At 41.4% G+C, this 15711-nt stretch overlaps 2 protein-coding genes across 2 annotated transcripts; both read left to right on the top strand.

Moving 5' to 3' along the window:
• The first annotated feature begins 1158 nt into the window (after positions 1 to 1158).
• Positions 1159 to 2809, top strand: K441DRAFT_660285 (kinase-like protein). Its single transcript, XM_067648681.1, has one exon. It carries the CDS (start codon positions 1201 to 1203, stop codon positions 2593 to 2595), a length of 1395 nt encoding a protein of 464 aa, XP_067503907.1. The 5' UTR covers positions 1159 to 1200; the 3' UTR covers positions 2596 to 2809.
• A 1142-nt stretch (positions 2810 to 3951) lies between these two features.
• K441DRAFT_677605 (NAD(P)-binding protein) lies at positions 3952 to 5037 on the top strand (the record flags this gene model as incomplete). Its single annotated transcript, XM_067651084.1, has 4 exons — positions 3952 to 4259; positions 4383 to 4480; positions 4581 to 4717; positions 4777 to 5037. The coding sequence occupies 4 exons, from the start codon at positions 3952 to 3954 to the stop codon at positions 5035 to 5037; spliced, it is 804 nt and encodes a 267-aa protein (XP_067503906.1).
• Between the last annotated feature and the right edge of the window lie 10674 nt (positions 5038 to 15711).

The following is a 15711-nucleotide window of genomic DNA, read 5'->3' as shown; positions in this document are numbered from 1 at the left end:
ACGTCCTCCTGGTTGTCGTCGAATCTATATATATCAGGTTCTTGGCACTTTTTTAGGTGGGCGACGACCTTCTAACGACTATTTGAGTGCCATGTTTTCTGGCAGTGAATATAGACAACCTTTGGGTGGGTTTTACCCCAGAGTTTATAGACAGCAACCTCCTTCCAGCATAGATTAGCTGTAGAGCCTGCTATTTAGTGAACGATTTAATTGGAAATACTACACCAAGGCTCGTGATAGAGACGAGTATACCGCTCAAAGAAAGAGTGCGATGAACGGCGTTGTAAATAGGTGTTCTGCTTATAGTAATTTAATACTATCCCTTCGCACGCTGGCGTCCAACCCTTGGCGCCAAGCATATGAACACCAGTATCATGTTGCGATATCCAGCTCAAACGAGAGGGTCTAATTGGCTAGATCCTTATCGATACGGTTGGACGCAAACCAGGGATAGACCATCCAAACGAAAGACTCTTCATTACACTGTTTACTAAGCATATGGCCCGTGAAATACACGGTGTAAGACTCCAGGAATGTATAAGTGTAAGCTCGCACCCCTAAGGCTGAGTTCCAGCCCGCTTGGCGTTTTTTGCGCAGCTTCGGGGCTGTGCAGCAATTTCAAAAACACGGCCCCGTCCCGTTTGATTGTATTCTGTTCTTCTTTCTCCCCCAAATTCCCTGTCGACTACGCTGGTCGTGTCAAATTGATTCTCTGTCTTTGTCTGTCATTACTACTTCACCTCGATTCAGCTTTACGCCAGCTTTGTCACAGATCTGCTCCGGTCAGATTCGAAACGGCCTGTAAACCCCCTGGAGGGGCACAGCCCACGCCTATTGGTCGCACATGAGAGGTTGAAACAGCCCGAAACACCAAGCAGTAGCTCACAATTGACATTCGTTTTGACACGCATAATTCATGGCTACCTCGTCCATCCTCAATCCTCTTTGCCATATTACCGCCGAGCATAACCCTTCTTCGCGAACCATAATGGCAACTTCTAAAGAGCGAGCTACAAGGGATCTCCCCCGAGCTTCAAGGCGTGCACGGCCGCAGGCATTGAACATCAAGAAACTTGCAGCCTATCGCGAAGATCAACGATCGATAAACGGTAAGTAGCAATCAGCGGAACAACCAACTTAGGGGCTAATTGAGATCTAGCTGAACAGAGGACCCCATATTCCCAGTTCCTGGAAGAGCTGATGACTGCCTGTGAGCGCATGGCTGTAGAAGACGAGTCTTCCCAACAGTCGCAAGAGCTGTCTAGCAGTTCTGACTCCGAGCCTCCTACCGTAAGTCAAGCTGAATATCTCACGGCAACACCAGGCACATCTCTATCACCATTGCATATTGCATGGGAGGGAAGAAGTGTGCCTGCTGTGAGAGTTGGGAACATAATCATGCCAATGCGGCGGAGGACTACAGGGACCGAAGCACCCAGAGAAGCTCCTCTCACACGCCAATTGAACCCCAAAAAGCCACCAATACCGAGCACAGAAGAGCAGCATCGAGACCCCGCGCAGGAGCATCCCCAACACACGAACACGGTACATTCCTCTACTGACGTCGTTGCTGCGCTCTACGGACTTAGTCCTACCCACAAAGTCTTCGACAATATGAGTCAAGTACCCTTGATCGTAGTTGGAAGACTTGGCAACGGATCTCTGGGCGTCGTTGAAGAAGTCCGGACTTCCTTGTATAAGAGGAGCTTCGTCCGAAAGCAGGTCCATCTCCCGTACTCTAACCGTAAGGAACGGTTAAGGATAGTCGAGCATGNAGCGGCAGCCCTGCGATTTCTCAGCCACCAGCACATCGTCCAGCTCCTCGGAACCTACGAAGAGGGTGTAGAGACGGGCCGACATTTCTACTCTCTGCTCATGGCTCCAGTCGGCGACAACGACCTCCGGGCCTTCCTCCACATTGTCGGCGAGAAGCTCTCGCGCCAGCTCCACACCCCCGGCCTCGTCGCAAAGCCCACAAGCTTAAAAGAGCTTGTGTGGCTAATGAAGTGGTTCCAATGCCTTGCCTCCGCTCTCGCCTACATGCACCGAAACGGGTTCCGCCACCAGGACATCAAGCCCTCGAACATCATCCACCGCGGCCCAGACATATTCTTCACCGACTTCAGCTCCTCCAGCGCGTTCGAGATCGGCGCCACCACATCGACCGAGGAACCCGCGCGCAACTCGATCATGTACGCTGCGCCGGAAGCGATCAAGGGGCGGCGGGATGACCACTACCGCCGGCACGGACTCAGCAGCGACATATTCTCCCTCGGTTGCGTCTTTGTGGAGATGCTTACCGTGCTCGATGGACGCAAGGTACAAGACTTGCACGACTTCTGCCTGCGGCAGGAAATGGCTGCAAGAGCGCAAGCAGGGGCGGAGGAGTCCTGGGAGACTCTGCTGTATAGCCGGTCGTCGAGGCAGACTGAGCGGTGGTTTGATGACGCGAAGACTGCGACTAAGCTCATGTACCAAGCTTGCGTCAAGCCGATGCTGGAGGTAGATCGAGAAGAACGGCCGACGGCGGACATGGTCTTGGAGAGCATTCGGACAAGGCAGCCTCGGAAATCTCTGGAGTGCTCTTGTTCATGACAGGTTATTTTTTTTACAGTGGGCTTGGGGGTTGGTAATTGGATTCGGCCGCTGGTCGTACGAACCGCCTAATAAGCTATTTGGGTGCCGCGGAGGATAATGTTTAATGATATGTACATTACTTTGGAGGGTTCATAGAAAGATCTTATCCGGCCCGCTCCGCAATAAACGAACGTAATATTAACACATAGCTAGAAAGCAACTGGTGTCTCAGGCGTGGAGGCGTTAGGCTGTGAATTAACAAGTGCTGACACGTCACTGCATATAGGTAAGCCTCGGCGGTTGGGAGGTTTTATTGAGGCTGAGCCTCCACGGCAAAGTTATGCGGCATGATTGGGCGCCCCCGATCCGGGGCGAGCAGATCGGCTGCAGACCCGCACTAACTACCCCGCTCGCGGGAAAATGCTCCTCATTCTTTATTAATACCACCGTCCAGGCAGCACCAACAGGAGCCTTCAAGGAAATGGAATGTCCACAGGAACGGAATCAGACGGCAAAAGAGCTAGCAGACTATCACAAGAAAGCTGAGAACTTACAATGCTTGTTATCTTCGGTCTTGTTCTTCATAAACGCGGGTAAATAGAAGGCTTAGTGACAGCGTGGGAAAAACTGAAGTTAAAACAGTACATAATAGACGCTGAGCTGGGGGTGTCCTAGTGCAGCTAGTGCAGATAGCGCCACCCGCATACCCAGTCCAGTAGGGCTGAAACGGGTTAATAGATCAGAGAAGGTATGCGCCGGCATTGTTGGCCGTTGATTTTGAGGGTGCTTTGTTCTCCGGTCCTGCTTGGGGCTCGACAGGCCTTTCTGGCAAGGCGAAGGGGGTCAATTTTCGAAAGTGTTTGTTTTCAAAGTTTTTGCGTCTCCTCACCCATCTCATGGAGAATGTTTTTAATTTACTGTCGCAAACAACATTCTGCAACAAAACAGCGCAGGCATGAGACGACATCGTGCCTCTATAGTGGACACCAAATGTACAATGACGTCCATTGACTACTCGGGCTTTCGGCTTTTAGACACGCCTCGGAGTTGTTATCCTGCCGCTCGGAGCCGAAGGAGCGCGTTCGACCGATTATCAACCCGAAACGAAGCACCCTCTACCCCGACACGCAGATATTTCATATGCAGGAACAGCACGTCTGCCAAGGCAGCTTGCAGGCGACTCGGATCTTGAGAAAGGATGTCCGAGCCGATGAATCCATGAACTGAGATGTTGCGTTAGTATAAGCAATGGCAAGCCTCCGGTATCGAAGCAATCAATCCAGCATTCTTGCAGAGTTAAATGAACCATAAGCCAACAACACACAATAGATCTGAAAAGTCAGTCTTGTATATCAACGCATTACATCACCTACCATGACTTCCTCAATGTCCACAGTCCTCCTCATCGGAGCGACCTCAGGTCTCGGTGAAGGTTTCGCCAGACGGTTTCACACTCTGGGAAAGCATCTCATCGTCGCCGGTCGCCGGCAAGACCGTCTTTCAGCACTGCAGCAGAGCCTTGGGTCTCGAGTCGATGCTCGCCAGCTCGACATCACGGACTTTGCAGCTCTGCCCGGAAAGGTCGACGAGCTGCTCAAGACATTCGACATCGATACTGTGTTCATCAACGCTGGTATAATGAAGAGCCCCTCATTTGCCGACGCAAGCACGCAAAGCAACGAGTGAGTACCTCAGTCCATTTAGTTCCACCACCTACTGGGCAGGTCCGAATAGTCGGCCGGTTTGCTGCGTTGGTGGCATGGCGGCCTCTACTTGCTCAATACCAGTTGACTGACACAAGACAGGGACATCATCGACGAGATCAACACGAACCTTACCGCACCTATCGTCTTAGCGAGACTGGTGGTTCCGTACCTGATCGAAAGGGCCAAAGCTGGCAAACGTAAGCCATGATCCTTCCTGTATTGGGGTATTCGCGACACTACAGGCGTACGATGTGCCTCTGGCTACATCATAAGTGCTGACCAATTACAACAACCCAGATGCCAACATCGTCTTCACCTCATCGGGCCTTGCCTATCTCCCGATGGGTCCCTATCCTGTGTACTGCTCCGCTAAGGCAGGCATACATGCGTTCTGCGTTGCTCTGAGACAGCAATTGAAGCCTACCGGGGCGCAAGTAGGTGATCTGCCGTTCAAGCTTAACGCCGTTTGATGCTGACAGCGTTATTCTCGTAGGTCAATGTGATCGAGATCGCACCACCATACGTGGACACCACATTGGATGCAGATTTTCGGGACCGTCTCAATGCTATAATGGGGGGGAAGGCACCAAAGCCAATGCTATTCAATGAATACATGGATGCCACGATGAGACAGCTTGAAAGTGGTGAGGCGAGTAAGCTGAAGGAAGTCGCGACCGGGTCCTCTCAAGTGAGAGTGAATGAATGGCGTGGCAGCTTAGGGAAGCTTCTCGAGAGTATGGGGATCGATGCTTGAATGCCAGATGCCAGATTAGCTAGGGAGGCCGTCAATACACGACAAGAAATCCTCCGTATGCACTGCTGCCGCCACCGCTGCATAGAGTTGTAAATCCCTCGTGACACTAGAGACGAAAATTCATCCATCACATCGACCGCGCCCATCTCAAAACAAAGCACGTTTATTTCGCGCCGTAAGGGCTCTCGTGTCTGTTCGTCGCTCATCACCTGAACATTTTAGTTCATGTAAGGTTAGAAAATTCCTTGATATATTCCGCTCTGTTCTGGTCGGTCACTGTTTTCTAAATTTTCATTATAAAGATAAGGGGCGTCAGTTCCTCTACAATACCTACAACTAGCTCTAGAGAAGCTCGAGCTTTACAACGATAATTCTTTTGGCATATCTTCATCTGATAATAGGTGCGGCTGTTGAATTAATTTGTTTGCGATACTTAAACTAAGAGTCCAGAATGTTGGTAACATTTTATGCCTAGCTTACATACTAGATTAGGAGAGGGAAGACTTATGTATTTCCACTTCCGCTACCGGCCCACCCTGACCTACCATAAATTATGCCTCAGTTCCCAATTGTCGACCTATGAAACCTCAGAAGTCACATCAGTCCTTGATCAAACGACTGACGTTTGAAGCTCTAACTGATTAACCAAATACATCGAAGCTGACGACGACGACTTCTTGATGTATATATCAGTGCTTTTATCAATATTCAGTATTGATTAGTGAATATTGAATATTGAATATTGAACATTCAATATCAATATCAAAACGATAGGTTCAATACTGAAAGATATTGAATATTGAAGATTTTTGGAGTTAAGATGGTAAGGATAAGGTAGATATATTAGTAAATGACTTTTGGGCCTCATTACAGTACGTGCGCGTTCCAAATTTATTAGGTAAACCTATAGAAAGTAAAAATTACCAAACATTAAATTAGATCTTACAAGTCATCGTGCACAACATCGTTAATACCGACGATTTTTGCACCTCCCCCGAGCCCCCCCCAGAGCTAGTTTAACTTCCTAATTATATATAGGCTAGGCGCTATAAACCGTGCGAATGTACTTATAAGATGGGAATAGGACCTAGATAAACAGGTAGCCGTAAAGATCTTATTATAGAGCCAGACGCTACTATAACCAGAGTACTTTAACCCTTAGATATAGGTAGAACTAAGTATAAAATCTTTAGAAGCTAAGATATGCCCTATTAACTCTATGGAACTTAATCCTATTAATAAACCACGGTAGGTAAACTATACGGCTCCTTCTTTACAGGAGTACCGCAAAAAGGCAAAGGATACTACTAGCCTATAGTCCCTTAAAACTGGACTATTTAAGCACTAGGCATGGTTAGTAGTAGTAAAGAAATAGAATTTATAGACTTAACTTATCGCCGAAGCATATACCTAGGTCTTAACGGCTTATTTTTTTTTAAAAAAAACTATAAGATTAATAGTAACCGTTACTACTAGCCCAGAATAGTTATAGATATTAACTATTATATACAGAACTGTAACGGTTACTATAGGTCTATAATTCCATAAGATAAAACCTTAGGATTATTAAAACCCCTCTTAATACCTAACCGCCCTTAGTAATATATCTTTATAGACTTTTATAAGCTACCCGTAAACTATAACGGATATAATATAGTTATAATTCTAGTTAACTGCTTTAGTAAATGACTATTTTTAATTCCCTATTATAAGAATATTAATGCTAAAGAGGTAGCCTAACTATATATTTACTATATCTACTAAATACTATTATATTTAATCGCGGGCTATAGTTTATATTAGCCTTTTAAAACAAGTTTTACCTAGATTTTAAGTATAAAGCTAAAGCTTTCTATGGCATACTACCTCTAAATAAATAGTTAGATAAAGATTATAAACTAATACCTAGACTAGAGGCTCCGGCCCTTTATTAACTACTTTTAAGATAACTGTTACGGCACTGGCAGAACTTGGCAGAACTTGGCAGAACTACACACCGGCAAGTTGCCATAGATTGCCGCATATTGCGGTCACGTGACGCGAAGATCGTATATAGCTTCGAGCGGCGCTCCCCTTCTTCTCCTTTCCTTTTTTTAGCTTTAGATTCTCGTTTATAGACAATCCAATCATATAGGCCTGCGCGACCCTTTTGCCATGCTTATGTCTCGATTAACTAAGTCGCTAATATTATCTAAAGCTTACTCTACTCTTTCTTTCTAAGAAGGAACTTAAATATATCTACGAGAATATAGAATAGGACCCTAAGGACATTACTAGGACTATAAGGACAGGACCTAAAAGAAAAGAACAGAACCTTAAGGAAAGGACCTATAAGACACGCACAGACTAGAACCCCTAAAGAAATTACCTAGAATTACCTAACACCCCTACTACTATGCCACAAACTATAGTAGTAGGTAAAGCAGCTATAAGACCCTTAAATACTTCAGATAAAGAAATAATTAATGTTTTAACCCCCTAGGCGGAGCTTACGGCTACTAATACCGAAATTAAACAATTGCAAGAGCTGCTTAAAGCTAGAGATACCCCTATATCTAATAATGAGTTATTATTAGACAACTAAAGACTTACTATAGTCCTTTAGGCCCTATCCTAGCGCCTTAGTGGATTTACTAAGGCCTATATAGTACTAAAGTGGTTAGCAAAGGTTACGGACCCCCTACTACTTATAGACGGAACCGACCCTATATTTAATAATTAGAAGCTTTAATTATAGGATAAGCTTAAAGTTAATATAGACTACTTCCCTAACGCCCAAGCCAGAATAGCCTATATTTTTGGCCGTACTAGCGGAGATGTCTAGACGTATTTACGCCCGTAATATACGGAAGACTTAACAAACCCCTTTATCTCTAAAGAAGAAATAATTAAATACTTGTCTTCTATTTATAAAGACCCTTTTAAAGTATAAAACGCCCGCCTTAGCTATAAAAGCCTAAATATAAAAATAACGGAGACCTTTTCGGCCTTTTAAACCCGCTTTCTATACCTAGCCAGATAGGCCTAGATCCCCTAGGAAGACCTACTACTAGACCTCTTTAATAAGCTTACCCTAGACCTATAGCGGGCCGTATTACCAGCTTATACTCCGGTATAAACGTTAAAGGAACTTACGGACTATTGCCTAGCTATTAACTAAGGCCTTTGTTAAATTAAGGCACGCGCCGACTAGCTAAAAACTAGAAACCTTATAAACTAGGCCATAAGTACTACAAGTACAGCCTATAGTACCCCGGCATAATTGGCAACTCCTATAGCTAATCTAGTAGCTAGCCGCGCAGCTACCCCTACTATAGGCCTAGTATACACCCGGCCTATATATAGCGACCCCTATATATAGGCCCTTAGCAATTAAAAAGCTTGCTTTTTATGCGGTTAAATAGGCTACCCTATAAGGAACTGCCTAATAAAGGTAAGGATAAACGAGGTCCTGTTAATTTAGGAGGATAGTACGGAGCTAGAAAAAGAGGAACCCTAAAGGAAGACTCCTCTCTAGGGTTAAAAGGGATTAATATGTTATATATTAATCTGGGTTGGCTAGTTAATAGAAGAAGCTATACTATCCCTTATACTTTATTTTGTAATAAATATTAAGTTTTAACCTCTGCTTTAGCTAACTTAGAAGTAAATGCCTTTACCTTAGTTAATATAAAGTGCGCTGCAAAACTGGCTGATTTTTTAAATGCACCCCTTAAAGAACTGCCTAAACTAATTTCTATTTACGGTTATAACGGACAGATAGGGCCACCTATTACAACTATCTTACGGATTTACCTCCGCGTTAATAGACGAAGGTAATATAATATCCCCTTTCTTATTACGGACTTAGAAAGCCATAATATAATCTTAAGAAGAAAATAGCTAGCCTACTTAGGCTTACAGCTTAAAGTACGGAGTAGACGGCTTATTTAGCCTAAAACTATACCCCTAACCCCTCCCTTTATAAAAGAAATTAGTATTATAATAGAAAACCTTATACGGCCCTAGATTAATACTATTTACTAGGCTAATGCTATGCGTAGAGACTAGGCCTTTAAAAAGGACGTATAGCTTAACCCACAACGGATCCGTATACTACGCCGCCCTTAAACTACCTATATTACGCTACCCGCACTAAAGACCTAGGAAGTTAGTAATAACCTAGCTAAGTTCCCTATAGAGAACCCTATAAAGCTATAAAGGAAAGCTAGGGATATTAAACGCTATACTAAACTAATAGATAGGAAGGATAACTTACGGAAAATAGAATGTAAGCTAAGGAAGACTATAAACCCTATACCGCAAACCACGGCCTAATAGACGCTAAAGAAACCTATAGACCTCCCACTAGTTAATATCTGCTATATTAGCGCTGTAGGATTCTACTAGAATCTAGTTTAGCCTAATACCGTTACCTTTATAACTAGCCTATACAAAATTAACCGAATAATTAAGGAAAAAAAAAGTAAGCTTAGCGGATAAAAAAGCGGGCTTATGGATAAAGAACTAGTAGAGCAAAAACTACCCAATTAACACCGGAAATTTAAGGATATATTCTCTAAGGCAGCGTCTAATATNCTTNTACCNTACTAACNNTATAACTATAAGATNNAGATNAAGNAAGANAAGGGAAGNANNCTTAGCTTTAGCCCTCTCTACCTATAGTCTATTGCCGAATTATAGGCTATAAAGTAGTACCTTATTAATAACCTAAATAAGGGCTTCATCGAGCCTAGCTAAGCCCCTTTTAACTTACCTATTCTCTTTATTAAAAAGCTAAATAGAGGACTGCGCTTCTGCATTAACTACCGTAAGCTAAATAATATAACCCGTAAGGACCGCTACCCGCTGCCCTTACTTAATAAGACTCTTACCTAAATAAGTAGAGCTAAGGTTTTTATAAAGCTTAATATCTGCTAGGCCTTTTACTAAATTAGGATAGACCCCGGGTTTAAGAATCTTATTATATTCTAGACCCGTTACGGGATGTATAAATATAAGGTACTTTTTTTTAGACTAACTAACGGACTAGCTACGTACCAGCGGTATATAAACGATGTACTCTTTAACTACCTTAACGACTTTTATATGGCCTATTTAGATAATATTATAATCTACTTAAAGAACGAACTAGAATACAAGGAGTACGTCTATAAAGTCCTATAATGGCTCCGCGAAGCTAGCCTCTAGGCCAATATTAAAAAGTTAGAATTTAGTGTTAAGCGTATAAAGTACCTAGGTTTTATTATTAGTATGAACGGAATTAAGGCCAACCCAGAGAAAACGACCGTAATTGACTAATGGACGCCCCTATGGACTGTAAAGGGGGTATAATCGTTTTTAGGTTTCTATAACTTCTACTAACGCTTTATTAAGAACTATAGTAGAATTACCTAGCCTCTTAACCGCCTTACTAGGAAAAACCAGCCCTTTTACTTTAACGCTCTATATATACAGGCCTTTAATAAGCTTAAAAAACGGCTAGTGTCGGCCCCTTTACTTGCCTACTTTAACCTAGAACGGCCCTTGATGCTAAAAACTAATGCCTTAAACGGCGTAATAGCCGGTATTTTTTCCTAGAAGTAACTAGACAGAGAATAGCACCCTATTGTATACTATTTAAAGACTATAATAGATGCTAAACTGAACTACCACATCTATAATAAAGAAATGCTAGCTATTATCTCTAGCTTTTAGTACTGGTGTATATAGCTAGAGGGGACCCCTAAACCTATTAAAGTAGTATTAGATTATAAGGCCNTAGAATACTTTATAATAACTAAGGCCCTTATAGCCTGGCAGGCACGCTAGGCGGATATCCTATCTTAGTTTAACTTCTTAATTATATATAGACTAGGCGCTATAAACTGTGTGGATACTCTTATTAGGCGCAAATAAGACCTAAGTGACTATATAGCTGTAAAGATCTTATTATAGACCTAGACGCTACTACGACTAGAGCACTTTAACCTTTGGATATAGGCAGAACTAAGTATAGACTCCTTAGGCGCCGAGATATATCCTATTAACCCTTTAGGACTTAACTTAATTAATAAATTGCTATAGATAAACCGTACGGCCCCTTCTCTATAGGAGTATTGTAAAAAGGTAAAGAACGTTACTAGCCTATGGTCCCTTAAAAATGGATTACTTAAGCATTAGGAATGGCTGGTAGTAGTAAAGGAATAAAACTTACGGACTTGGCTTATTGCTAAAGTATATACCTAGGTCTCTACGGCCTACCCTAGAAAGAATAAGACCTATAGGATTATTGGCAACCGCTACTATTGGCCCGAAATAGTTATAGATATTAACCGCTATATACGGAACTACAACAACTGCTATAGGTCTATAATTCCATAAGATAAGACCCTAGGACTATTAAAACCCCTTCTAATACCCAACCGCCCCTAGTAATATATCTCTATAGACTTTTATAAGCTACCTCTAGACCGTAATGGATATAATATAGTTATAATCCTAGTTAACCGCTTTGGCAAGCGCCCGTTCTTAATTCCCTATTATAAAAATATTAATGCTAAAAAGGCAGCCCGACTGTATATCTACTACGTCTACTAAATTTACGGACTATTAGACACTATTATATCCAACTACGGGCCGTAGTTTATATTAGCCTTTTGGAATAAGTTTACCTAGATCCTAAGTATTAAGCTAAAGCTTTCTACGGTATATTACCCCTAGATAGACGGTTAAACGGAGATTATAAATTAATACTTGGACCAGAGACTCCGGCCTTTCGTTAACTACTTTTAAGATAACTAGGCCGAACTATTGCCCTTAATAAACTACGCCTAAGCGACCCTACCCCACGACTTTACCGGATTTGCCCCTATTTAACTAGAAATAGGTTACCTACCCCATATAAGCTTTAACTAGGAAAGACTAAAAGGGCCCTAGACTATACGCGAAAAACTATCTTATAAGGAAGCCTAGTAGTACGCTAAGCGCTTAGAAGAAGCCTAAAAAGTAGCCCGTATAAACCTAAAAAAGGCTTAAAAATTAATGGAATAGTAGGCAAATAAGCATAGGCGCGAGCCTAACTTTACTATAGGCGATATAGTCTAGGTTATAATAAAGAACTAAAAGACAGAACGGCCTAGCCGTAAGCTAGACTATAAAATAGTAGGACTGTATAAGATTCTTAATAAAATAGGTAACTCGTATAAGGTTAAGCTCCTAAACTTAATTAAAGTCTACCCTATCTTCTTACCGGATAAGCTACGGAAAGCTATAAATAACCTACTGCCTAGATAAAAGAATAAACCTCCCCTACTAATTTAAGTTAACGATAATAATAAATGGGAAATTAAAGAAATACTAGCCTATAAACTTATAAAGGGAACGTTAAAGTATTATATTAGTTGGAAAGGATATAACCTAGACCCCACTTAGTACCCCATATGGAACTTTATAGGTAGCCCCTATAAGCTTTAGGAGTTTTATAGCTATTACCCTAATAAACCCAGACCGCTAAAGTACCTAAATAAGTGGATAAAATGCTGGTATAATAAAGATAATAAGCTACTAGAAGAACATAAGGACAAAAACGCCCTAGAAATTTCTTAGTTATATAAGGTGCTAAGATATTTAGGAACTTTAACCGGCGGTTAAAGTTATATAATTGGTTAGATTCTCTTACTAAGACTTTTAGCGGCAAAGCCTAAGGGCAGGCTTTTTTAGAGGGGGGGTAATATTACGGCACTGGCAGAACTTGGCAGAACTTGGCAGAACTACGCACCGGCAAGTTGCNACAGATTGCCGCATATTGCGGTNANGTGACGCGAAGATCGTATATAGCTTCGAGCGGCGCTCCCCTTCTTCTCCTTTCCTTTCTTTAGCTTTAGATTCTCGTTTATAGACAATCCAATCGTATAGGCCTGCGCGACCCTTTTGCCGTGCTTATGTCTTAATTGACTAAGTCGCTAACAATAACTAGGCTAAACCATTACCCCTTTTAGGCTGTACCTAAGTAACTATACTCTATAACTCTACTGGATTCGCCCCTATTTAACTAGAAATAGACTATATTAGCTTTAACTAGGAAAGACTAAAAGGACCCTAAACCGTATATAAAAAACTATCTTATAAGAAAGCCTAGTAGTACGCTAAGCGCTTAAAAGAAGCTTAGATAGTAGCCTATATAAATCTAAATAAGGCTTAGAAATTAATAAAATAGTAGATAAATAAGTATAGGCGCGAGCCTAACCTTACTGTAGGTAATATGGTCTAGGTTATAATAAAAAACTAAAAGACGGATCGGCCTAGCTATAAGCTAGATTATTAGATAGTAGGACTATATAAGGTCCTTAAAAAGATAGGCAATTTATATAAAGTAAAGCTCCTAGATTTAATTAAGGTCCACCCTATTTTCTCGCTAGGTAAGCTATAGAAAGCTATAAATAACCTATTACCTAGATAAAAGAATAAACCTCTCCTACTAATTTAAGTTAATAGCGACAGTAAATAGGAAATTAAAGAAATACTAGCCTAGAAACTTGCGAGAGGAACGCTAAAGTATTGTGTTAGATAAAAAGGATATGTTAGACGCTGAGCAGGCTGATGGAAGTAATACATATAATACTCTATAAGGAAGAATCTAAGGGGCTCGATCGCCCGAGAAGATATCTACAAGATGGCCCGTGTGGTGCGTCACGTGACACGTCGCCGAGCTCAAAGAGACTGCCCAAGTACCCCCCCTACCAATAGGATATAACCCGGACCCCACGTAGTACCCTATATAAAACTTTATAGGTAGTCTCTATAAGCTTTAGGAGTTTTATAGCCGTTACCCTAACTAACCAATACCGCTAAAGTACCTAAATAAATAGATAGAATACTAGTATAATTAAAATAATAAGTTACTAAAAGAGTATAAGGATAAGAACGCCCTAAGGCCCTAATATAAGCCTACTCAATTCCGCAGATTATATAAGATTTATGGATATTATAGAACTTCGACTATGCAGTTAAAGTTATCTAATTAGTCGGATTTATTTTGCTAAGACTTTTAACAGCTAATCTATCTAACTTTTACTGCCTCGTTTATAGCAATAACTACAAACAGTGCTCTTATCAATATCAGTATCAATACAATGTGTTCAATACTGAAAGATATTAAATATTGAAGATTTTTAGAGCTGAGGTGGTAAAATGTATCGGTAAATAACTCTCGGGCTTCCTTACAATACGTGTTCATTTCAAATTTGTTAGGTAAACCTATAAAAAGTAAAAATTACCCAATATTAATTTAGATCTTGCAAGTCATCGCGCTCAACGTCGTCAATTTTTGCACCCCCCCAGAGCTCACGCCCCCTCCCCCCGACACTCTACCTTTGATCAACGCCATACCTCCTTCATCTACCAACGTAATTGAGGACGGTGATATATCCTATCCTATTTCTGAACCTGATTCTAGTCGGTTTACCCACTCTGGCGGCAACGACGCATCAAGCGGCTCTACACTAAATACACTACCCCAAAGTCGCCTCGTAAAAGGCGCCAGTTAGCTACTTCTACGCGGCAGCTTACCCGCGATCCTAGGGAGTACCAATATTAAACGCACGGAGTGCTTGAAGAGCTGGCTGCTAAGTAATATTACCGCCAGAGGGAGGCTTATGGCGACGGATGTGGTACAAGAGGCTTCGGAGGCCTTGGCAGAATCTAGAGAGCAGCTGACATCTACTACACCACGCCAAGGGTCGCGAAGGTGACGATAGCAGTAAGAGGGCAGTCGCGAGAGAGCAGCTATTTTGAAGCTCTACTAGACCCCGGGGGAGCCTACTTTCAATCAAAACACCATGCCTATATTCAATATTCAATATTCAATATTCAATATCAATACGGCCTTATACTAATATTGAATATTAATAAGAGCACTAACTACAAAGCCTAAGGATAAGCCTTAGCTAGTAATTATTAGGTATACTATTAAATCCTAATAATTGGACACTATAGGCAATCTATATAGATATAAACTAATACAATATATATTGCTTTAAGTTATAAGCATATTCTGCATATAGAAGTAGCTTATATTAATTATCTTACCAATAGTTTAAATATATATGTGGATAAGACTCTAGTTTCTAGTTCTAGTATTCTATTTACTTATCTATCTAAAGATAAAAAGCCGTACTATAATAGTGACCTATCTTTAAGTAAAAGCATAGATCTAACTAGTATTAGCTTATAAAGACACGACCTTTATTAGTAATAATAAAGTATAGCTAGTCTACTTTAAGAAAGTATTTCCTCCTAATTAGGTTTTTAAGCGCTTATATATTAATTATTTTGTTAATAGGAAGGTATTAAACGTACTTTAAAAACCTATTAATAAGTACGAGGACCGAATTATATATTCGTCTTTACTTATCCTATAAGCTTTCGCAGTATAGGAACTAAACAAGTGACTTGATTCTAAATCTGTAGAAATTAAGTAATATAAATATATAAAAGTAGACCCCTAACTTTAGAGTCTATAACTTATTTTAACCGTATATAAGGTATATAAGGTAGCGCTAATACTGCCTTCCAGGCAGCATCCTTGTGTCTTAATATAGTGCTAGTAGTTAGTTATATATCCTTAAATAGCGGGAGATCTGTAGTTAAATCTATAATATAATATCGCTATACCTTACTAGCAAGGGGGACTAA

The sequence above is a fragment of the Cenococcum geophilum genome (assembly GCF_001692895.1).
Source record: "Cenococcum geophilum 1.58 unplaced genomic scaffold K441scaffold_22, whole genome shotgun sequence".
Taxonomy (NCBI): domain Eukaryota; kingdom Fungi; phylum Ascomycota; class Dothideomycetes; order Gloniales; family Gloniaceae; genus Cenococcum; species Cenococcum geophilum.
This window is presented reverse-complemented; position numbering and strand designations above follow the sequence as displayed.